Raw genomic sequence first — 24,563 nt, 5'->3', positions numbered from 1 at the left:
TAAAATGTGTCCATCTATCACAATGTCTTACAGTATGGTTTCATTATTATCATTTGCTCCAAAGACCAACAGTATCACAAAACAATACAAAACAATATTCAATGGGAATGCGGATTGTACACTGTACAGATAATATCCATTTTCTCCTTTATAAATAAAACAAAATACCAATAACTGTTGCTTGCATTGCTTGTGCAGTTAAAGATGCAACCTGTTTGCGGTTCTGCAGTTTACGTCAGTGCATGGCTTGAAAGGAGCGGGTTAAATAAATCAGGAAGTGAGAGGGAGCCTCTACGATTTTCTTGGTATGGTGTATTTCACAGGTGAGCTCCAGCCGCTGCACTCGCCCAGACCCAGCAGCTCCTTAGCACACACCTGGAACAGGTAGGTCCTCCCTGCGGTCAGCCCCTTCAGTTCAACCCTGGTGCTCTCAAATGGACCCAGCTGGAGGAGAAAATGTATGATGCATCCTTTTAAAATCATCCATAGAACTAATCCTTTAACACTTGAGCATTAGTGTATGATTTAGATTAGAAGCACTCCAATCAACATTTCTCATTCTTAAGTTATGATTAATGAAAATTGTACAATTCTAAAGACTATAAGATGTATTATTGTGTGGATGTTTAAAAAACATTTTAATGCTTTAAATTAAATAGATTCAAAAATATATATACAAAATTCGGTTGAAATGAGAAGGATTTCCACAGAAGAAGAGACTTTCTGAGAAATGACCTAAAACGTTTGGTAATTGTGAACTTCCACATGATGTGGTATCTGTGTGTATGTAAATCCCTTGCTGCTGTTACTGCTCATGAAGGTTGTTCTTACATTGACAGACTTCGGGGTGCCCCTGTTTTCCCACTGGTACAGTATCTGGTATTTTAGGGGGAAGACATCCAGGTTAGTCCAAGTCGGGGGATGAGACCATTCCACCAACAACTTTCTGGTATCATGAGCGGAAACCCGGACGTCTACGGGGGGATTTGGTTTCACTGCAGAGAGAAGGAGACAAAGATGGGAATTTAAAATCAAAACAAAAGTGTCTTTACAATTTGCGATACATTATCATAAGCGAACTCAATCACGCATGCATTCCACCACTTATTCTCTTTTAGATCATTTTAGCTCTCACCTATATCCTCCAACATGAAACTTGATAAATAGGATCTGCTTCCACCAGAAGAAACTGCTGTGACATTGATGATGTAGTCAGTGAGAAGCTTCAGCTTGGGCAGGTGGCAGTGCCAGAGCTAAATAAATAAAAAAAAGATTACAAGATTATATGTGATGCTAGGTAATATATTATTTATAGCTTTGTATATATGTATATTTTAGATTCATTATTTATTTATATGTTTAGTATATTTCATGTCTCAATTTCAAGTATTTTGCTAACGTTTGCAAACTGACAGCTTAATGTTTTATTAAGTTGAAAATGTAAATGTAATTGTAAAAACATACAATAAATTATAGATCTGTGCATGAGAGGATGGGTATGAGGAGATTCCCATCGACAATAAATGCAAAGCACAACGCTAACTATTTATCTTATCTTACCGACTACCGTCTGCCTCATACTCACAAGACATACAGTACTTTAAACTGGCCTGTCGTCCGTTACAGCTACTGTATAACAAGAACCGTGAATATGGGTTTCCCAAAACTCAGCCAATCCACAGTGAGCAGTTTGGAAATGGAGCTAAGAGTATCATCAACACCATAAAAAAATATTCACGATAGTCCCTTGGTTTCATTTAGTCTAAAATCAGTTTCCAGTTTTGGAAACCCCCTCTTTTGCTAAAGATAGTGTTTCTGCTGCAACAGTAAATTAAGTTGGTACCTGCTCAGATGAGGGTGACGATGCTGAAATCAGGTCAGAGGATGCAGAGCCGGGCTGGATGAGTTGGCACGGCTTGGTGACCAGCTGTCTGTGTCGCTCACTGACAAACACATTAACACAGATTTAAATGAGCTGCTCATTAACGACACTTGACGACTGCAGTCGGTTTTACTAAATGGTTTGGGTCGGCGGCAACGAGGAGGAGGAGGACAGTTGTTTTTCTATGTCGGATTTACCTGTAACTGGCAACGTAGTGTGTTGGTGGGGATCGAGAGGCTTCAGGCCAGGAACAAAAAGTCACATTCGGGTAGCTCGCACACCAACAATGGACTGTGGGAGTGGAGGGAGGATCTGAGGGAAGAAATCACACTTAGTCACATAATGAGCAACCTGAGCAGAGCATAAAAGAAAGAAAATGTTTGTAATATTTATTGTGTAGACAGAAATATAAACACGACAGGACACGAGAAGCCTTGAAAACAACCGCATCATACAAAGAAAGCCTTTATGACATAGAATGATTGTGTTTTCCGTTTTTGGTATTTTTGATTAAATGTCATACATATTGAAAGCACACCAGCACAAAACTATGTAAACTGTGAGCATATTTTCATTCAGATTGGTACTCACCCCCTGATGTTGCAGTCACCCTCAGCAGGTCCAGTGCTTGGCCTCCAAGAACACACAAGAGGAGAGTCACAGTGACGCACACACCGTCAACCATCGCAGCCATCACAGCTTCAGGCGGGAGAAATTATGACCTGAGCGCCGCGGTCTAAAGAGCTTTATAGTTGCTGTGCTGAACCCTCACTTGTCAAAGTTCAGAGATAACGAACTGCGTTACAGCCTGCCGACGAATCTCGTCTGTGTGTTTGAGCAGCAGCTGATCAGCACTTTAAAAGCCGGCTCGGTCAAAGTGAAAGAGGAAGATGTGGTGTATCACAGGAAACTTACAGAAAGAACCGTTTAATTTAATGAGTCAGCTTTCCTTATGTCATACACAAAACTTGTGTCGTATTGTATTGTATTGAAATTGTTACGAATAAAGACACGAGAAGTTCAGGACAAGAATGAGATTTATGTACAAAAAACAACTCACAAGGCGCATGGATTTGGCTTACGAATATAAAAATGACTTCATCATTGTAAAGTGGCCAACAGACAAGACAGTACCTGTCTGACAGCACCTGTATGTGCTCTCAGGTACTCTCCTCTGCTGGTTGTGCGACTGCCCTTTGGCACACAGAACAAGAAATAGCAGCTACAGTATTGACTACATACACAACATTGTGAATGAATACTCTGAGGTTTTATCCTGTTGTTGTGGTCCACTTGTAAGTGATATGCACATTCACGGTCCGAGCTATCAGACATTTTCTCGATTTTCTCTGTGAGGCAAGGACGGCATCTTCATGCTCCATCCAGAGAAGGAGCTTCTGTGGAGCTTCCAGCCCACAGTGGGAGCTCCATCTCTGGGTATGCTAATACTGTGAAGTCCCCCTTTGCTGGAGGTCCGCAGGGAGGGGAAGGCCTTGCTGATCCAGTTGTTCTTTGCTTCCTGAAGATCGTTGGCCAGCATTCCTTTCTGGTGCTCCAGCTCCTGTACGAGGATAAACAAAGGCGTATGTGAGAAATGAAGCTGGACAATGTGAACGTTACTTTATCCTGTCCTGTTTCCCGTCTTCATATGGGCCTACGTGTAATGAGGATGCGTCACAATCGATGGGGTCGAACAGCCAAAGTCTTTCTTAGTTACTAACCTCAATGAAAACTTAAACAGTTGAAGTTGATATCTCCTTATTGAATTAAAGTTTGGAGGGTACTTTAAATAATTAGGTTTTTCTTTCTCGGGGTCTGGGGATAAATGTATTCTCAGGAAAGTACCCAAAAGTACAAAGCTTTGGTTCTCTGTGTGTGTCTGAAGTTCCAATAACATTCGTGTACGTATTAAAGTGACAACACATTATTAGCTGGGATGATGTGACCAGTATATTGCATGCTTAGATTCAGAAAATGTGTATATTTATACGTGCTGTGTGATGGTTTGATGGTCTGCTCTGACCTGGATCTTGCACTTGGACTCCACCATCTGGAGTTTGGTCGTAGCCAACTCCTGTTCGAGCTCCCCGATCTGGGCCCTGAGGGACTCCTTCTCCCGGTCGTCTCCCCTCTGCCTTGCCTTTTTGGGACCTTCGTCGTCCTCTTCCCGGCACGGTTCAGTCATCCCGTGGACTTCTATCGCTGCTGCTGCTGTTGGAGACTTCCGAACTGTGGCAGATGGTTCATCTGATTCCACGATGTGTCGGCAGCACTTCACTGCACTCTTCAAGGGTGGAGAATGAGAATAATAGGCGGTATGTGAGACAGAGTCAAGACTTATGTGCCCCAAATATGACACCCGCAGCTTTTAAAAACCACTGAACAATAAAATGAACCCTAAAGAGAAAATAAAGAATGGGTTGTTAAAGGATCTCCTACAACATGGCGTTCAAGTGGAGTCATGACCGAGTAAAAAAGGTGATAAAAGTAGGAAGGATGACAGGAGAGCTCCCCAGGAAGAGTACTATTCTCACCTCGAGTGTATCCAACTCTTCTCTGTGGGCGGCCTGCTGCCTCTCCAGCTGCTTTGTCAGCTGAGAGCAGATCTGAGCAGAAGAAAGAGCATCAACATCATTAGGCAGCACTGCATTCTTTATTAATATATCCTCTTATGAGGAATATGGTCTTTCCTAACTCCAATCATTGAGTCTTTCTACCTGTTTGTAGTCCACAATGACACCCGACGACCTTCTGACTTCGTGCTCAGCCTTCTCCAGCTCTCTCCGAAACACTTCCTTCGACTGTAAGAAGAGAAGAAGTCCTTTACTTTCGCACGTTAACCATTACATTAAACCCATTACTACTGTGAGGTGTTAGAAACGTTACCACGGCAGATTCCTCTTCTTTGCCTCTTTTCTCCTCTTCTGTAGCCTGCAGTCGATGTCGGGTTTGAAAAAGGTCTTTGGTGAGTTCGTCCGCTCTGTCCTCCGCCTGCAAACGCACATTCTTCTGGTCAGCAGCAAATACGCTCAGTTCAAATTAAAAGCATTGTGTTTTATCAACTCATTTTTCATTTTTTGAGTCAGAAATAATGTAGGCTGGATCCAGAATGCTGCGTATACATTTTTAAACATTACCAACAGTGTTATTAAAGAAAACCGTTCAAAAATATATATAAATCAGACTCTCATACATACAACAAAATGTAAAATGTCCTGTACTGTATACTTCTGGAGAATATGAATATGATTATTTTTTTCTCCAGGCTTTTGTGACAAAGTTAGAGAATTTTAACACAGGAAAATGAAACAACCACTAAAATGTTTGATCATCTTTGTACCAGAACAATTCAGGGTTTTGTTGAGCCATTTCATGAAAAGAAATTACACTCTAAGAACATATCGTCTGCTTTAAATTTCTTTAGATAACATGAAATCATGCTTTGTGCTGCTGGTCTGTTTATTGGAGACTAGACGACTGAAGACTGAGTTGCTATTTTAATGCCGTAAAGGTTTCATTAGGGTCACAGTTTGGCCGTCTCCTGACGGGCTGAGTAATGACCTTTCGCAGGTGATTATGCTTTTGCTAAAATAAAACCCTTTTACCCTTTTGGTGAAGGGCAGTAGCTAATCATACCTCGTCCAGAGCGGTCCTCAAGGCAACCTTGCTTGCGATCAATCTGTGGGCAAGGTTGTCATTCTCTTGCTCCAGACGGAGGGTGGCCTCCTGCAGCCGATGGTTCTCCCTCTGCAAAAAAACTCAATCAGAAAATGGACTTGCCTGTGACTTAAATGTCTGTGTTTCTGGAAGGAGTAAAAGGTTTCTGACCAGGTATTTGTCCAAAGGCTCATCATCATCCATTAATTGAAGCCGGCTTTCCCCCAGTTTAGCCTCAGTCGCTGGGATCTGACGGGGAGAGAGTCAAGGCTAATGAAATACAGCGATGACATATTTGACTGGGCTGACGAAAGCAATCTGATCCAAACAGATCTGGTGCCGGATGCTGTACGAGCGCGACAAATCAAGAACAGGCCGAGAGAGATGAAGATAGGCATTAGTACATGATAAGATGAAGCTGAGCGCGTGGGGGACGGATCATTTAACAATCATAAAGGAATGATAGTATAGGGGAGGATTTACTTTAAGCCTGCACTGACAATTTCCATCTCAAACATCTGAAATGAACAATCAGAACCCAATTTCTTCTATCTCAAATCACATCTCTGTCATGCAGAGTAATGCGTTGCGTTATTGTGGATCAGACTAACTCTCATGGTGACTTTAGAAATACCTCACACAGTGATAAGCAAAGATGTTTTGCATCTGCGAGCTTTTAGGCATATTCACACAAATCAGATGCTTTATAGAAAACAGTAACCTCACCAAGTGATGGAGTTAATCATTGGTTAGTCTGTCATTGTGGTTAAACTGTTGAGATTAATTGTGATAACAGCAACTGTACGTGAGTCTTACTGTGAATATAGGTCCCGTTTCACCCACCAAGCAGGCCAAGATCTCGTCTTCGCTCATCTGTTCCATAACGTGGGCATCATATGCCATAATCGTGGACACCTCTTCCATCATCCTGCCCTGATTTTGCAGCCCCAGGAGCTGCCAACACTCACACAAACAATCACAGCATTTTGCAGGGAGCTTCCAATTCCAACCAGAGAGAATCGAGAGAATCCATCAGGAGTGTTGGACACGCTGTATGTCTTGGTTCAGAGAGGTAAAGCGAGTTCAGAACGATGTAGCCGTCTTATTTTTACTCGCAATGATGCAAGCGAGAAGTCAACCCAGCGGAGGAGCATGAACAGGAAATAATCAGCATAGAGTCCAAGTCGCCCTGACGCAAATAAACCCTGCTTACAGTCCAAAGGTGAATAACGGAGAGAGAGAGATGAGGGTGAAGAGATTGTCCCACATGTAAAGTGTAGCTACACTTAAAACACACCGATTCCTAATATGTAGCAGTCAGAGCCACTTCCACACAGTTTCAGGTGAAGGAGTGTGTGTTACAGGTGTATGGGCAGTAACAGGTTCAACAGGGTTTATATGAGGCCTGAGTGTGTGTGTGTGTGTGTGAGAGAGAACGACAGCTTTAGACACACCCACTACAGTGCTCACCTTACCCGTCTTCTCTCTCACACACCTTTCCAATAAATCAAGTCATCTGTTTGGTTCTGATTTTGTTTTTTGGTGATAATGAGCTCCCACAATATCTTTTTATGTCGTTGAATTTAATTAACTTCCATTTTCTTCTTTATTCCTTTAGTTCACACTCTACTAGCTTGCAGAGATGCTGTGTGAACCTGTCAGACTGCCGGCTAAACACTGCAGGTGTATCAGGAAGAAGTAAATGAAGAGGTATTTGTGATATGTCACCCCGGGGTGCTGGCGTGGCACAAACCCGACGGTCTATTATTGTCATGGGCTGGGCAGAGAGCAAACAGGTCCAGCAGGTAAAGTGATGGAATACCAAAGCACGACTACAGAATAACAAAGAGGATTCAGCCCCTCCCCCCCCCTTAAACGACACACACACACACACACACACTTTTCTTATTTATTTCCTACACTTATTTCTTATAAATCCTATTTCCACATTTCGGGGGCAGTTTCTCTTAAAATTTCTCCCTGAAATCGCTCTTCATTTTTTTTAAATCCTCTTTTTCTCGATGACTGATTTCTTTCCCAGTTTCACTTTTGTTTTTTTCGAGCTTCGCCGTGTAGCTACTTTTCACTTCCTTCTTTGTATTTTACTCAAGTTTTAATTGTTGTCCCTTTGTGGTTTTTCAACACTTCCTGCTATATTTAGGTGCTTTTCCTCCCCCTCTTAACCCAGAAACTGTAATTTCAACATCCTGTGCATCTACTTGTTGAGTCATTGTGAGGTAAGACAAACCAAAAAAAGTCCAGGCAGATATAAACATTTATTCCTTCTCCAAAATAAAAGGAACATTTTGTGAAACTTGGTGGATTTTTCGCACTGTATCAGGGTATATACCAAAACTTCTAGTTTCATAGAGAAAAATACAATTTTTAACAGGAACCTTAAAATAACGTTAAAGTAATGGTGCTCTTTGTGGTGCAATAAACTGGGTCGTCACAAAAAACTAAATCCCTTTCCCCAAACTATGACCACCACATTTGTTGAGTGAGTATATTGGCAGTGAACAAGAATGCTGAGTCTAAATCAACAAAAAAAAGTCGTTTTACATATATAATTTAGCACATACTTGTGAATAACAAGGGGTTGTGAGGTGAGAAAAGTTAGATGTGATAATAAAGCTCACAGCTCAGTGGAAACAATGTGGTGCGAAGAATACAGAATAAATATCTTTAATCCGTTATGCTAAATATTCTTTTTTTTTTTTTTACTATTTTTAACATTTTAGCTAAATGCAAGGATAATTTTAAAAGTGAATTTCCAGATCAAAATGTACATTTCCATTCTCTTCTCATTGTATTCCTCTGTTGCATTATAACTGGCAGAAATACAGAGGAAAATCCAGATGGAAGAATAACTGAAGAGTATGGAAAACTAACATTTGGTACAAATACATTTAAATCCTGACAGCCCTCACAAAAACTACAACACTCCTTAAAAATATATAGATCCGGGCATATACTGTGGAATAACACTGCATCTTGTTACTGTACGGTATAGCAGATATAATGGCTTATAAGATACAAAACTTAAGCTTCAAGATCAACAACGTATGGTACAGGATCTGAGTGGATCCTTTCTGCCTACAACACCCCTAAAATCTGAGGAGGATTTTTTTCTCATCCGTCTCAATGTGTAAACATGAAAAAAGTTAAATACGTCGACTTGGAAGACACTGGAGAACCAACCTCCTTTCAGTGGTCTATTTTCATTACAATTGACGAGAAGTAAACACACAAGCCAACTAAATTCTTCTAGCATACTTTTGTGTCTAGTAGACTAAAACTAGACTCCTTCAAATAATAGCAAGATGCACAAAAATGCGTAAAACTTGTAGTTTCTCCTTCACTCTTTGTGTCTTTCCTCTGGAGAAAAACAATGAAGCGCCATTAGCAGTTTCTATAGTTAGCAAACAACAACACCAATAGAAAAACTGTTAGCCCTCATGTACAGTAAGCAGGGTGGAGGTTTCTCAGGCTAGCATTGACCCTTCCAGTTAACAACAGCACAGAGAAAGGAGGGAACAATGCGGGTGAGAATAACAGAAACTAACAAGGTGTTGGTCCTTTTCAGGCACAGACAACAGAGAGCCGTTAATACCAGCCATCACAATAATTCTCTACGTCACCTTCCATGTGTTCTAAAACTATAGCTGGCGCTAAACATAAAAAAAACAGACATGTCTCCGGCCACACAGGCGGAGAAGAGGATTTCTGTGGCTATTCCCGTGGATTTGGACTTAAAATTCTGATCTAAGGTGTTTTATAAAAGGTAAATTATCCATCAGTGTTTGGGAAGTTTGTCATACTAAAACCACTAATATCAATCTATGATAAAGACGTCAGTTTGTGGTTAGAAGAACAGAGTAGCATATCTTTCTATATATTTTTAATTGTTGAAGGTATTATACTTTATTTTTAAGGGTCTAAAAACAACCAAAAACGAATTGATGTCCTGTAACTTTATATTGTAATTAGTGTCATTTGTGAATAATGGCAGTTAGAGCAGGAGCAGAAAACGTGGTGATGCTTTTGTTTATGGGTCCATAATAATAATAATTTCCAAATACCCACATGTTTCCAAAAAGATCTGTGTAATTTGGTGCTAATTGTGGGGAAACTGTGTTCAATTACACTTTTTAGACTAATTCATTCCTTCTCATTCATTTCTAGCGTGAGATTTTTTTAGTCGCAGATCAGCTGAACATGGAAAAAATGTGAATAGACAAGCATACAATTCAACATACTGTGTATGGAGAATAAAGTTACTACTAATACATTAATAGTCAGGCAATATTTACTTGGATTTATGTTTGTTCTTTCAAGGATATCCCTGTTTCCAACGACTAGTATTAAATTACATATAGTTACATCCAAAAACTCCTTGGAAATTATTCAGGAAGTTATTTTGTTTCATTTAATTCATGACTCAAAACATATGGTGCAAATTAATTGTTCTAAGTTAGCTTTTTGGGGGAAAATATGCATTGCGTATTCCATAAGCATTTAATGACTAATTGTAAATCATACGTCATTAACATGGCTTGTGGGAATTGCTTAAAATTTGCATCCCTAGCACCAACACAAGTAAAAGTACTTGGCTGTCTTTCAGTGTGCCTGGGGACCCTTCTGTGTTCACACTATACTACTGTACATGCTCACACATGTCCCTGACCACCTTCAACCGTGTCTTGAATGATGCATCAATCCGGGTGAATCGCATCTCAATGTAGACACATTTTAGTCACATGTGATGCGAGGTCAGACCTGGGTGCTGTAGGGGCGGGGTGGGGGAGGAAACATGTCCGTGGGACTGCAGTAACTCAGAGGGGAGGATCCCTGTGGGTTGGCAGACAGCGGGAGAGAGACGCACGGGTTCTCGTAGTAGGTGTGGAAGCCCAGCCGCTCCCCTCCGTTGTGCAGGTCGTCTGCGAGTCCAGAGCGGAGCGAGTACGGCGAACAGGTGGGGCAGTGGTTGTGGTGGGAACCCGAGTCCAGCTGATCCAGAGAGACGGGGGTGATAGCCGCGCCGGCCATGGCCAGTGCGTTGCAGGCGTTGCAGGGAAAGTGTGAGAGAGGGTCCGCTCCCACCACGGAGCCCACGTCCACCTCAGAATCATTCTTCTTACAGCAGTAATACTGCAGAGAGCAGACAAGGACATTGGGGAAGTTGTGCCAGAAATCTCTACTCGGTTTTTAAACTACAACACATTTCTCGTGATATTCACAGATCGCTGAGCTCACTTTTTCATAGGTCATCTAGATTAAACTTTGCATTGAATTTTGCTCTTATCATTATTCAAAAAAGAAAAAAATCCTCCTTTCAAATGACTGAGCACATGCACATTTATACACACACGGGGACACGGTGATACCTGGAGTCTACAGTAACAGAGCACTGCTACAATGCACAGCAGTATCACTCCGGCGAGAATTCCTCCGGATATGACAATAGTTCCCGCTGACATTCGACCAGCTCTCCATCAAACCCTTCAGAGCGAGACAGAAAGTTTGAAGACAGAGAAGACGAGAATGAGCTAATTAGACATCTGGATTCCGGTAGTGCCGGCAGAGATGTGACTTAAATGTTCTGCAACATATTCAGCATACTTACGTCCAACAAAGGTTTCTATAATGCCTGCAAAGATAACCAACGTAGGCTGAATTAGTATATTTATGTAACATTGTGATGTAACCTCAACTGATGAAACATGTTGTAAGTTATCATGCAGCCGTTATCAGACAGCTGAGGATGTTTCAGGCTTTACAGATACAGATGGATGAGAAATGAAAGAAGAAAAAGAAAAATCACCATGAACTTAGAGAACAGCTTTGGTGCTCCTTGACTGAGATTCTGTAGTCTCTAAAACTCATCCCTAATTTTGTGTTTTGATGACGATGGTATGAGACTGTATATCCAAATATGATCCAATCATGTCATTGTTTTCCGACTGAAGAATTGGCGACACCTAGGGCTGGGTGTCGTTAAAGTGACACCGATACCAATGGGGTACTTCATTCAATACCCATCATGTGAATGGAAGCTGTGTGTGTGTCTCCCACTGGCTAGCTAATCACCGCCACACTGCACAGCGCTCCCACACGGGCGATACCGGTAAGGCCGACCCACGATGGCGAGACTGCATTGCCACAGAACCGTGACGCCCACCCTCCAGTTCTCCCCTCAGGGTCAAATTGTTAGCTCTGTCCGGCTTAGACATCTCCGTGTTCACAGTCGTGTGCAGGCTTGCTACCCTGGCTGTTGTACCTGCTGCAATTAGGGGACAACCACACGTCACATTAAATCAAAGTCTGCTTGCGGTTATTGGCTGAACGCAAACCCAAACAAAAAGTCTTTTTTTTCTAGATCTGGGCACAAACGGACCACTACAAATACGTAATTACAGAGCTTGAGCATAGAGGCCAATTAGCCTAGCTTAGAATAACGACGGGAGGAAAGGGTAAACATTTCGCTCAAAAATATGTCAACCAACACTTCCAAAGCTCTTATTATAATGTATAATTTGTACAGAAATGTTCAAATGGGCTCTTGTTCTGCCATTTGTTGCTGAACAAAAACAAAGCATCGGGACATTTCGAGCTACAGCAGGAGACTGTTTTTTTTTTTTTTTACAATACATTGTGTTCATGAATCAGGTTTAGAGGCTTGCTATTTCCCCCTGCTTCCAGTCTTTATACTAATTTAAGATAATCGCCTGCCGGCTACAACTCTGCGAGAGGCATCGATCTCATCCGACTCTCAGAAAGACAATGAATCAGACCTTTTCCTAAAACACTGAAACATTTCTGAGATTTGTGACTCCCCTGTTTATCCATTTGGCAAAAAATCTGTTGTTTTTCGGTTGTTATGTGCTTAGTGGAGAGGTCATTTCCCCCCTTTACAAATCAGTGACACCTGAGCTCTAACAGAGGAGAGAGACACTTACATTAGAAGACAGCCGAGATGCAAAGATGGAGTGTAAGAAGGTTGGAAACCATGACGGGCCTGTGGAGTCTCAAAACCTGCTCTCACTGAAACTCCTGCAGAAAGAGAAAGAGGCTGTCAAGAACAAAATTAAAGAAATACAGGGCTGCAACTTGGGATTACTTTTATGAACCCAATTAATTCCTTTTCATCTACTTCTATTTGACGTTACAGGGATACAAAATAGAGGCACTGTATTTAATTTTGTTATGTCTTTCATTTCTTTTTAATTCAGTTTATAAACACGATAATTGTTTCGACTATAAAATGCCAAAAATAACAACTTGTGACTGTTCAAACTGCGTATTTAGTTTAATCAACAGTCCAAGTTTTTTATTTACATTCATATGAGACGGAGAAAAGCAGCAAACCCTCTTATTTGAGAAGCTGGAACCAGACAAGTTATGAAAAATGTCAGATGAATCAACTAGTTGTTTCAGCACTAGAGTATATCTCACACCACTGTTTCATTTGGCATGGAGTCTGGGCTCACAAAAAGAGCCATGAATGCATGCATCAGTTATACATTATTATACTCACGACAGGAATCTTAAACAATTGCAAAGTGTGACTGCGTTCCACCAGACCACTGGACGGCAAACAGACCCTCAGTATGTAGGTGGATTAGCATTCTGAATGCAGCAGCACCTACTGAGCACTCTTGCCATATGGCCGTTATATGCATATGTGCAGTACAGTTTCAGCATACTAAATATGCTCATGTGCATCTCCTGGTATTTGTGGTCGACTGTGACCGATTCAAAAGCACATCTCAAAGTTGCATGAATTACCATCACGATTCAATACTGATATAGCGAATAAACAACACAGTAAAGATGTATTTACTACACAATACATGCGACTTCTTGTTTTGATGAGAAGTGGTGTGAACATATAAGATATCCGACTTTAGACACTCTGCCAGGGTAAAGTCAAGAAAACGTACAAATGGAAGTCAAGTGTTGGGATTTCTAAATCCATCCAATGTTTGCTCTGCATTGCAAGTATATAATCTAAAACAAATAGCTCTAATGGGCAGAGTCGCACACGAGCAAAAATGGTGTCAATGAAAAGAAATCAAGAGTCTGCACACATAATTATCTCCACTGCACTCAGCAAATGTTCAGTCTAGCCTCAAATAGACCTTATAAACAGGCCTATCTGACAGAAAGCAGTAAGTTAACTGTGTGATAGAACTGGTGCGAGAATGCCTTGATACATGTTTTACTGTCATCCACGTTAAAATACCACATAAACACACAATCCCTATATGAATGCACTAAGATGGAATTACTTTTTGTACCAGTATATAAAATGCATGATTTTGTCCTTAATTTGGATCAATTTATATGGTTGAGTTCAGGCAGAATTATTAATTTAAAGCACTGCCATTACAGTAATTACAACACCAGCCGACTTTCTTTATCTACTGTTCAAGTTGATTAACTAAAACATCCGCAAATGTTCAACAGAAGAACAACATTTAATTATCCCAATTAAATTGATTTGAAAAAAATAAATAATATGACAAGCTTCTTTCTCATTACTGGTGTATCAACGTCATTTTCTAAATGCTATGAGGCACTCAAGGGAGTGGTTTGTAGTGATTTTAACCTTGCTTTAAACATTCTGGCACTTGTTGTATTGAGGGAACTGGAAAATCTCAGCCAGAAGGTTCAGATAAATGCTAGTTTAGGGTTTGATTGGTTTGGTCTGCTGCCTGACTGTGGAGCCACATGTTCCCAACCTACAGTCCTATCCAGCCAGATGTGTCCTCTTTCCTCTGTCTCTTTTGTTTTTTGTCTGAATGGAAATAAAAATACAAGGTGAGTGGGGTGTACCTCTTGAACATTGTAATACGATAGACTATCTTAAATATAACATTTAACACTGAATGCACACGAAATGCAGACAAATTTAACACAATTAAGAGGGCGAAATGTGTGTGTATGTGTGTGCGTGTGTTGAAATGAGCATGTGAGCCTCCTTCCCAGACAGCTCACTCGGTGCAGTATCTTCCATTGCGTCATAGTACTAAATTATATACACCACGGGCCACACTAATGTCGTTAAAAGCGATGTGAAGTCTCTCTTGCTACCCATTTCTCCATCTCGTCCCTCTCTAGCTCACTACCTTCTGTCTCTTCAGTCCTTTCACCTCTCGTCTCTCCTTACTCTCCTAATCTCCCATTCACTCTTTTAGCCATATCCTCCTCTTTCACCACACGGTACAACAGTCCCCCCCCCCCCCCCTCCTGGTTTATCCCGTCAAGCCTTTTGGCTTTCAGGGCTTGACAAGACTGCTGAAGCTACTATAGCAAATTAATGCAGAAACGATGATGTATATCAACACAGACAAAGCAATGGGATATTTTTAGAACAAAGAATAAGTGATTTTGACATGCAACCAAATTATGCTAGAAAGGGAGCGTCGAGGTAAAGCCTCAGATTAGTTCCAACAGACTGGAGACAAAGACGCCAAGTGACAGAGGTTCTGAGACTCAACTCTAATGCCATCGGAGTATCTTAACCAACGCAGTTCATGTCTGAGTGTCGGTGGGTTCGGAGCTGTCGCTATCAACTGGGAAACACACACACAACAACCCTGTGGCCTGAAAGGAGGTAGAGGATCAGCCTGCGAGTTGTTGACTTGGAAAAGTGACAGGGATGAACGGGGAAGAGACGGTCTAAGAGGAGCCAACAGGCATCGGATTTCTACAACTACAAAACCTCCTTTAAGTAATTAAGTGTACGACTCCCCGTTGACCAGCAGTGCGTCTGTCGGATGAGCTTTAGTGACAGTGAGTAAAGGATCCAGTTCCTCACTGTACAAGAGAAAGGCTGAAGAAATGTGTATCCCTGAGATTTGAACGGATTTGAACTGAATCCCAAAAGCAATGCTGAGATGTTTGTTGTGAGTCTGTGTGTGTGTGTGTGTGAGAGAGAGAGAGTTTGCACTGTTCGTGCTGTTAGCATCGTTAGCCGCTAACCGCCGGCTCAGCCGTCGCCATGTTGAGAGTTGTGGGAAAGCAAAACGTATGCACAAATATGCCTTGAATTACACATAGAGAAGCTTTAAGGTTTGTACTGTTTACAATAAAAGAAGCAAACTGAATGTCACCTCAACCAGGAGACTCCTGTTTTACCATCTTGAGGGACATTGAGGATATCTTTGGTAGAAAACTACCTAGTACTACTAAGTTTTTGTTTTATGTGATAACAGTCATGAAACACTGTTCATTGCACTGAATATTAGTTTGAGACAGTTTCTTGTGATTTTTTGATCAGGATTAGAACATATTTTAATATTGTGATGTTGATTTCAACTACATCCCTCAAAGCATAGAGAAGTGTGCTTTTCTTCTTGTCCCTCTTCTCTCTCTCTCTTTCATGCATAAAACATACTCAAAACAGTTGGTGACATTGGTGATTATTCAAGCTATCACATCATCTAGTTTCGACCTTCATAATATTGGAAACGTTGAAAGAGGTGGAGAGGTTTCACACTCAACTTGCAGGACTATTCTTAGCAGTTCTATCATGAAAAGCAGGAGATGAGAGGCAGCTGAGAGAGGTGTCATATTTTAATTTGTTTTCTCTGTGGGAAATAAAACGATCCCAGCTAAATGCGAACGCACAGAAACTCAGAAGCATGTGTGGGTGAACAACCAGCTCATACACACACACACACACACACACACACACACACACACACACACACACACACACACACACACACACACACACACACACACACACACACACACACACACACACACACACACACACACACACACACACACACACACACACACACACACACACACACACATATCCCTAATCGAAAGTTGGAGAGGTAAAAACGCTTCCCTCTGAAGTTTCACGTGGGATGATGCGGTGATGATTTTGTGTTTTGAAATTAAGAGCTTTCTCTCCCATGTGATGCCTGGGTGAACCAGGAAAATTAGATAAGCTTTGAACGGGGAATTTAATCAGAAAAGTCCACTTAAAGTTAACGAAATAGTTTGGCATTTTGGGAAACACGCTCATTTGCTTACTTGTTGAGAGTTAAGATGTGAATATTGATACCACTCTTGCATTTATCTGTTCAACACAAAGCTGGAGCCAGCACGTGGTTAGCTTAGCTTAGCATAAAGACTGGAAACAGGGGGAAGGAGCTAGCCTGGATCTGTCCAAACGTAACATAAATCGGTCTACTACCACCTTTAAGGCTCACTAATTCAGACAGTATATCTCGTTCTTTTGATCTGTACAAAAAGTGTACGACTACACACTGTGGTTTTATGCGTGGTTAGGTTATGGGCTATATTTCTTGGCTCGGAGACCAAAAACAATTTGTCTGACACATAAACCAAACAGTTTGCCATTAACAGTGATATGAAACAGAGAAAATCTACAAATTTCCATATTTAGAGAACCTGGAACCAGCAAATATTTAGCATTTTTGAATAATAAAGTCCTCAAATAATGAGACAACAAATGTTATGTCAGCTAATGAAGTAGGCTAATTAGCTCATCAGTGCAGCCTGTTTATATTCCCATTATATTCTCTTTCATTCTACACATTCTCAAGAGCGTCTCCTGGAAATGACTCTGGCTTAGCGCCCAAATCAATCAACTTCTTTAAGTCTCATTATCCTGTCATTGTGGATGAATAGAATATAAATAACTATGTGAGAGTAGCAGTTTGTTTTCGGTATTTAAAACATCATTATGAAAGCTGAAACCAAACGTAAGCTCCCAGAAGACATCAGCCAAAGACAGAGTCATTATGTGGATGAGTTTCAATCCATTTCATGAAGGGAAGAAAAAGAAGCAGAGAAGCTGGGAGATGATTTGACAACAGGAGATCGATGGGAAACAGAGACCTTACAGAGAATGAGGGAGAGGGAGATGGAGCGAGAGGGTAGCGGTACCTGAGCAGCTCCTTGATGTATCTCCATTCTTAAATAATGATATGAATATTTCGTTGAGGTGGCCTCTCACTGGAAATCTCAGCGAGTCCCTGCAATTTTAAAGCCCTGGGGCTTCAATTATTCAAGTATCATTCCTTTAACAATATTTTTCCATCACAGGGCAATTTAGCCAGGTAGTAAAATCTGGACTTTTCTGCCTCGTCTGCCCCTGAAAGCACTCATCTCAGCGTGTGAGGGGAGGAACACATCCACATCTAGGACAGAGACACCCACGGCTAGAGCAGGAGGGAACAAAGACGGCAAGGAGTGGGAGAGAAAAGGTGGGAGGAAACCGAATTCGATCACTTTTTTTTTTTTTTATATGACCGACGGAACACACTCGCTCTCGTCTCCTTTTGTGTTTGTAGTGTCATAATTACTTCCTCTATTTTGAATAATTTACGGTCGACTACGTAAGAAACTGGATTTGTGAACTGTGCAGGGGCCAAGTTCAGTGCAGATAATGCCAAAAAAAGAAGAAACTGAAATCTAAATGAGCTGCAGATATAAGAGCTGAAACACACGTGAACACTTCAGTTCGCCCAGAGTAAGATCCCTGAGGTGCAGAGCAGAGATCAGAGACACCTCACATACAGTTTGAGTAGAGAGATATCTTGCGGATAAGCAAACACACCCCTTACCTAAAGAAGTCACCATCTGGGGGACAGCATGCTCTACGCTGCAAAGCCCCCTGAAAGCAAAAAAAGACTTGACATCAGTTATAACCGTAATGCCAGGAGACGCCTCGGGCCCCGGCAGTGATGTGGTCGGCACTGCAGCTACAGTAAATGAGCCTTTTTGGTTTAAGGGGTCAGATGGATCAGTCTTCATTCACATTATAAATTCATTCATTAAATGGCTCTCATAGCATTCATCACCCCTGTGTTTATGGACCGCCTCATAGGTTATTATGTAAGATATTGGTTTGATTACAGTTTGGTGCAACACACATGTGGTATGACATCTAGCATATAGAACATGCATATTACAATACTTCAGAATAAAAGCAGACATAACCATGCAGGACAAAGTACAGATTGTACGGTCAGTAATGCCCACAAACTCTAGAAATTAATGTTGTACGATTGTTTTTTTCTTTCTATTTGTCTTTTAGTATAGTAATGCAAACAGTCTACTGTGTATTGAGTAGTCATAAACAGGAAAAGATGGAAGATAAACCCATCTTAAATCGATTTACTCACTTGCCCAAATTATACCAATTCCGGATACACACGATTGAAAGTAATGTCAAACAACAGTACAGACGACCGCTTAACACGATACAAACCTGAATGAATACTTTTCTGGTACAAATACAGCTAATGTTTTAACTGAGTGGGCGGCTGGAGGTCAATTTAGCAGCTGTTACATCACTGATTAGCCTCCTTTCTACTCAATTAGGCGGATGAATTGATATGCAGAGCCGTTAAGTGGCGCGCGGAGGATTGCAAAGCCTTACCTTTCAGATCGAAGGAAATCGCAGCAACCTGTTTGAGAGACCGTTTCTTTTTCTTTTTTTATCAAGTGCGGTCGGTCCAGTGTCGTATACGTTTCTGCACACAATAAAGTCCGGTGATTTCCTCTCCAGCACCAGTCATTAAAGACGCTCGGAGCCCCCCTGCGCTCGCTCTACAACCGGAACCATCACGTCATTATCTGCGGTCGGTTATCCCCTATCTCCCCCCGGTTCACTCACAGCCAGGTGCCAATGAGGGCCTGTGGGAAATATCATGGCATTCTCCACCTTTGTGAAGCGCTGGAGACGGATGAGACGAGGCGGCAGTACGGTTGCTGAGTGTCACCGCTCGGCATGGCTGCGTCCTCAGCGCGGTTCCCGGAGGGGGCGGTTTGGCACCCGCTGCCACCGGTCCCGGTGGGGCGGGGTGAGGAGAGCAGCGGTGTGGAGCGACATTGTCAGCTTTACACCGTGTGATATCACTTTACCGGGAGGATGGGAGCGGGTGGCGGAGGTGTGAACAGGGGGTCGTCACCACCCTGAGATGAAAGCGTAGAGCTGGTGGAATAACACACTCAGCGTGGTTTGAACAGTGGTGGTGGAGGATCACGCTGCCTTTGTTGAAGGAAATTTCCAAATTTCCATCCAAAGCCTTGACCTCTCTATAAATAAAATAAAAAAGTATTTCTTGATTCTGCAATTCTTACGTGTTACTTGCAAGAGCCACCTGTCTCCGTGAGTTTCACAAGGTTGAAAACATGGTGGCAAATCTCACAAGCTGCCCAGCAAATTTCATGCAAATCTTCTTTTTTTTTTTTGGAGATATTTTGACAGAAAATGGTAAAAACTATTCTACAGTAAGAGGAGCAGTGGGAAATAGAGAAGTTTAAGTAAGCTACTTTTAAAACTCTGTAAAAGTAAAATTGGCTTTTTTCTTTAAAAGATTAATTTAAGAATCCCCAATGTGTAAGTGATCTTACATAAGCTACAACTTCAAAATGAGTTAAAAGTTCCACTTAGAAATGGAAAAAGCAAAGTTAAAGCTAGTGAGAACCAGACTCTTTTTTTCAGGAATGCCCTCATCTCACTCGCAGTGAAAGTACACATACGTACACTGCATTGAAATATACTATTCTTTATAATGGCTTAAAGATCTTATAGGTTTATTAATGGTTTGCTGATACTCTGCAGATCAGTCTTCAGCCATGTTTTAAAGAAACTTTTGGGTTGCCAGATTGTATAAAAATATCTCTTGCATATGTTTATCGGTGTTTTTAGGTCTTTTGTAATCAGGAAGTCATGCTCCAATGCCCCATTTCACCTCTGACCTTGTGGAAAAAGAGCTGCAAACATGGACGCAGGAGGATCTGTCATTTGGCGGTCAGTTAATAGGGGATCCCCTCTCAATACACTACACAGTGTGCACATAACACACTTAATAAATAAACATGTCCCATAGATCTCAAGAGATGGCACTCAACACTGAAGTTCCTTGGGTCCTCAGACATACACTTGCCAAGTGAGAAGTCAATCGGATGAACTGTTGTTGAGAAAATCATAAGACAGACGTACAGAGACTCCTTACATTTGAGTTAGATTCATTAATGTTTACCAGCGGCCACCTGGCAACCGAAAAAAGTACATTTCTTTAAATGGTCAACTGATCTATAAATCATAACTAAATGATTTGTTGATCATTTTATGATACATTTTAAAGGGTGCCTTATGAGAAATTGGTACTATGTAGAAAAGCGATTCATTTAACTTTAAATGAGAGTAAAAATGTTAAAATTACACTAAAAAGATGTTTCAAGACAGTCTTCTGCTGTTAAGACAGGAAACTAACATCTCAAGTAAGAGTGCCTCACAGTTACGTCTCAATGGAAACCAGTTTGGGTGAGTGCATGCTGCTGTCCGTGGTGCTGAAGTTCAGTACGAGAGAAAAGGGCAAACACAATCGCCTCTTTACCTCAGACACATGTAACGAAAGGATTATTTTAGATATCTTGTTACACGATCTTCCTCTTTCTAATTGCCTAAAGCAGCTGGAGCCAACCATCGCAGACTGCTCCTGCAAACAAGATCCATCTTGACCATAATACCCATATAATGAGGAGATTTAGCCTGGCTACATTTGTTTAAGTATAATCTTGATCCAGCAAAAAAAAAAGAAGGGCTCATCTGTTTCGCATTTCACTGCCTCTGTGGCTAAGTTAAGCTAGCTTTGTGGCAGGGGGCTGATGAAGGCAAGCCAGTGGGGAGTTCCAAGATTACTGCTCAAATTGAATAAAGGAGTCGACACATTACAGCGGCTTAGACGATACACCCCACTGCACTGGTACATTCAAAACCAGCACAATACACGGCACACAGAAACACACATGGCACACAAACATGTGTGAGACTTGGCCAGCCCCTTTCTTTAACGTCTTTTCCTCCATTTACCTTTCCTATAATTTTCTCTCGGTTACACACAAACACAAAACGGCTCACAGCCACTCAGCGTGGCCCCTGCCTCATGACTTGAGTTCATTATTGCCTTGGCAGGGTTCCTCAGATGGAATTAGAATGACAACAGGAATGACACAAAATGTAGCAGTGGAAAGTTTACACAGGGTGAAGGGGGGGGGGGGGGGGGGGGGGAGCGAGAGAGTGTGTGCTCTGAACAAATCTAATCTCCTCTGATTCATGGGCAAGCTTGTCTGCATGCATTTGTGATACACTTCCTCTCTGTGTATGTACTCCGTGTAAGAGATGGAGACAGAGTGCGAATGAGAAAGAATGGCTTCTGACAGTAGAAGACAGCATGAGCACAACTCTCCGGGACAAAGTCACAAAGCCTTTTTTTTTTTTTTTTTGCACGAGCACCAGTTAGTGTTGACAGCACAGGCGGAGTTCATTTAGTGGCAATACTACTTGTGACACAGTTACATTCTCCAAAGCCTGAATTATGACTTCAGGCTTCCTGGTCCGAATAAGAGCTGAGGCACCGCAGCTCACTGTTGCACAGGCAGACAATGGAGGAAGGCAAATTTTCCTCAAAAGCACAGATAACAGCAGTGTTTTTCCCTTTTTTTTGGTTTTGTGTGAATCATTTTTTAAAACGTTCATTCTCCTTTTCTATATGGACTACAGATGTAAGAGGATGATGCGTTTGTTTAGCCAGTCCACCACTTTGGTCCTGAATGAAATATCTCAAGTATTGGATGAAATTTGCAGATATTCATGCTCCCAAGAGGATTAAAACTACTGACTTTGATGATCCCCTGACTTTTCCTCTAGCGCCATAATGAGGTAGAGATGTGTGGCTTTAAGTGAAATACCTTGTTATTCCTCAACTTTTTGTCCATGTCCAGGTTAAAATGAATCCAATACTAAAAACTAATAATCAATCATCCACACCTGTAATTTGTGTTTAGTACTAATTAACTACTAATGGCAAATATCTAAGTATGTTTGCAGGCTATCTTTAGCAGTTTGTTCAAAGCACTGCCAAAGTTCATCCTCACAGAGCAGCATGGCCACCGTACATTTGTTTCTTTGTAAATGCAAAAAGGGCCAAAAAATTAAATATGCAAGTTATAAAGTATTTGTGACTAAAGTTATACAAGTATAATATAAGTGAAGTATTTCTGAAAAGAGAACGTGGTCAAGATGTCTCACTGCAAGCACAAGATGAACTATGACATCTTTTATTTCCAGCAACGGGCAAAATTGTCCGCAATCCAGTGAGGAACGGCAACAAGGACAAGATAGCTACAGTAAATCTTGTACTAGTAAAACCAGCAGCTGATTTACTCCTCAATACAAACCCTTTGTTCTATTCAGCACCTCTACAGAAGAAGGATTAAACTAATGGAAACATCACATAAAAAAGGCTTCAACTCTGAAGTAACTTAATTCAAAGATGGCTGAATGCCCGGTAGCATTAAAGCAGGTTTAAAAGAGCTCTAACAGTCGCCACTCCATCACAAGGCCAAATAGTGTTTTCAGTATCACCAGAACAGTCGGGTGCCATCTATTGCCTCCGAGCGCTCCAGACTTAAACATCACTAGCACTGTGTGAAAACAACTTCTTCACCCTTCAAGTTTCCTCTTTAAAGATGGTTGTGGATCAAAGTACACACACTTCAGGTGAAGTGTGGTAGTGTACTGAAGCTTTCCTGAAACTAAAACGTGTCCATACTGTTCACAGGATTCGTTATCTACTGTAGGCCAAGTGTCCTATCTTTAATATCCTGTATTCTCCACAGAGGAGATTAAGGAAGCTGATCAACCAGGGAGGCACAGCTCCGATCTCAATAAACCGAAAGCTCATTAAATTGGTTTGTCATCACCACGAAAGCTCTGTGGGACTGTACAGTAGTGTGAATTGCTACCATATACTCAGAACCTGTCAAGTGCTAACACACCATCAAGAACTGGGAGTGTAACACATTACTAACATACTGCTACTTCCTTACAGTCTCTCTCTCTCTTTCTCAACAGAAGCACTGCGCTCAAATGTCCCTCAGCTTACATTAATTCCAGATTGGACACCCTGAAGCAGACTTCCACTGAAACCGAAAAATCTGAATTATATACAGTATGCTTCTTTTCAGTGCGTTAGGTTAACCTGACCCCAACTTTACCCTAAACTAAACCAGTTATCTCTGCTAACTTACTCTCTACCATAACCCGACCTAAGCCAAGGTTAACAACGGGGTTGTCCACCTGCCACTAATTAATGAAGTTACCATTGTTTGTACTTCATGGTGAATGAAGCAAAGCTAACGGACGCATTACACCAGTATTTGGCCGGTGGCTGGTGCCAATTTTCAACCTTGACAAGGCCCCCCCGTCTTTCCTGATTTAACAGGACAATTTCGTTGTACATAGTAGAGTGATGAGCCCTGCAGCCAAGCACCAACATCGTGTGGAAATCCTCCCAGAAGCGTAGGTCGGATGCATATACTTATGGCCGTATAGCGTACCTGCAGTACCAACAAAGCCGTTTATGTGGACAGACTGGTTTGCCATATTACAGGTAGCACACTTATCATTATGTGCGAGGCTACTGCAGGTGAAGACTTTGCTACACTATGAGGCTTCCCCGTGGGCATATTAGTCAATTATGTTAACACGCTCTGCTGTGCTGGGCTCCGGATTAGTTTTTAATTACATTTAACAGTGCAGTGTGTCACCAGCCACAAGCCCTACACAGTATCGCCTGCAACAACCTTTTCCTCAGGGAGAAGAAGGTAAGAGAGTCTGCGAGTAGCTGAATGTACCATTTACACATAAATTAAACCTGTGGTAATTAAACAGCTGACGCAATACTGAGTCACCAGCATGCAAACACTTCTGACTTCAAAAAAAGATGTGCTTGATTTGCGCACAGTGGATTCTAGCAATACTCAGCCGTCTGCAGCGTTTGTGTGGTTTGGTTTGATGTGTATGTTAAGAATTCGCATGTGTCGGATAAGCTGGCAATTAGAGAGAAAACAAATCAAAAAAATGTCAAAATAGTGTAAATGTAAATGACTTCCACCTTTAGTATGAGCTGGTAGAGTAAATCAAATCCACTAAAAAGTAAATCTAAATAAACTGAATTAC

At 41.5% G+C, this 24,563-nt stretch overlaps 3 protein-coding genes across 4 annotated transcripts; all 3 read right to left on the bottom strand.

Annotated features, from left to right (window-relative positions):
- Nucleotides 1–193: 193 nt before the first annotated feature.
- ebi3 (Epstein-Barr virus induced 3) lies at nucleotides 194–2,576 on the bottom strand. Its single transcript, XM_076108668.1, has 6 exons — nucleotides 2,474–2,576; nucleotides 2,080–2,194; nucleotides 1,844–1,943; nucleotides 1,136–1,253; nucleotides 832–995; nucleotides 194–444 (listed from the first exon to the last, which is right to left on the bottom strand). The coding sequence occupies exons 1-6, from the start codon at nucleotides 2,574–2,576 to the stop codon at nucleotides 292–294; spliced, it is 753 nt and encodes a 250-aa protein (XP_075964783.1). The 3' UTR covers nucleotides 194–291.
- A 633-nt stretch (nucleotides 2,577–3,209) lies between these two features.
- Nucleotides 3,210–6,466, bottom strand: LOC142968646 (rab GTPase-activating protein 1-like). The gene is made up of 8 exons (XM_076108623.1): nucleotides 6,383–6,466; nucleotides 5,711–5,788; nucleotides 5,519–5,629; nucleotides 4,769–4,873; nucleotides 4,600–4,683; nucleotides 4,417–4,488; nucleotides 3,906–4,166; nucleotides 3,210–3,443 (listed from the first exon to the last, which is right to left on the bottom strand). The coding sequence occupies exons 1-8, from the start codon at nucleotides 6,464–6,466 to the stop codon at nucleotides 3,210–3,212; spliced, it is 1,029 nt and encodes a 342-aa protein (XP_075964738.1).
- A 1,336-nt stretch (nucleotides 6,467–7,802) lies between these two features.
- On the bottom strand, nucleotides 7,803–24,338 carry LOC142968024 (protein FAM163A-like). Of its 2 annotated transcripts, XM_076107738.1 has the most exons (5): nucleotides 18,154–24,338; nucleotides 12,499–12,592; nucleotides 11,166–11,189; nucleotides 10,927–11,041; nucleotides 7,803–10,690 (listed from the first exon to the last, which is right to left on the bottom strand). In XM_076107738.1, the coding sequence occupies exons 4-5, from the start codon at nucleotides 11,017–11,019 to the stop codon at nucleotides 10,313–10,315; spliced, it is 471 nt and encodes a 156-aa protein (XP_075963853.1). In that variant the 5' UTR covers nucleotides 11,020–11,041; nucleotides 11,166–11,189; nucleotides 12,499–12,592; nucleotides 18,154–24,338; the 3' UTR covers nucleotides 7,803–10,312. The 2 variants fall into 2 exon arrangements, with proteins under 2 accessions (XP_075963853.1, XP_075963854.1); XM_076107739.1 differs by lacking the exon at nucleotides 18,154–24,338 and having other exon boundaries at nucleotides 12,499–14,733.
- Between the last annotated feature and the right edge of the window lie 225 nt (nucleotides 24,339–24,563).

The sequence above is a fragment of the Anarhichas minor genome, unplaced genomic scaffold (genome assembly GCF_050575085.1).
Source record: "Anarhichas minor isolate MPS153535 unplaced genomic scaffold, ASM5057508v1 ptg000040l, whole genome shotgun sequence".
In the NCBI taxonomy this organism is placed as follows: Eukaryota; Metazoa; Chordata; class Actinopteri; order Perciformes; family Anarhichadidae; genus Anarhichas; species Anarhichas minor.
The sequence above is the reverse complement of the archived record's forward strand: the minus strand, read 5'-3'. Positions and strand labels throughout refer to the sequence as shown.

Bases quoted from the DNA above. Each gene is read 5' to 3' on its own strand.
- ebi3 (XM_076108668.1), bottom strand. From the start codon at position 2,576: ATGGCTGCGATGGTTGACGGTGTGTGCGTCACTGTGACTCTCCTCTTG. The intron at 1,254-1,843 runs GTACCAACTTAA...TTATTTATTTAG, and splicing joins CGTCACCCTCATCTGAGCAG to CTCTGGCACTGCCACCTGCC. The intron at 996-1,135 runs GTGAGAGCTAAA...TTCTCTCTGCAG, and splicing joins TTTCATGTTGGAGGATATAG to TGAAACCAAATCCCCCCGTA.
- LOC142968646 (XM_076108623.1), bottom strand. From the start codon at position 6,466: ATGATGGAAGAGGTGTCCACGATTATGGCATATGATGCCCACGTTATG. The intron at 4,684-4,768 runs GTAACGTTTCTA...CTCTTCTTACAG, and splicing joins AAGAAGAGGAATCTGCCGTG to TCGAAGGAAGTGTTTCGGAG. The intron at 3,444-3,905 runs GTCAGAGCAGAC...ATCCTCGTACAG, and splicing joins AGTCCAAGTGCAAGATCCAG to GAGCTGGAGCACCAGAAAGG.
- LOC142968024 (XM_076107738.1), bottom strand. From the start codon at position 11,019: ATGTCAGCGGGAACTATTGTCATATCCGGAGGAATTCTCGCCGGAGTG. The intron at 10,691-10,926 runs GTATCACCGTGT...TGCTCTCTGCAG, and splicing joins TCTGTTACTGTAGACTCCAG to TATTACTGCTGTAAGAAGAA.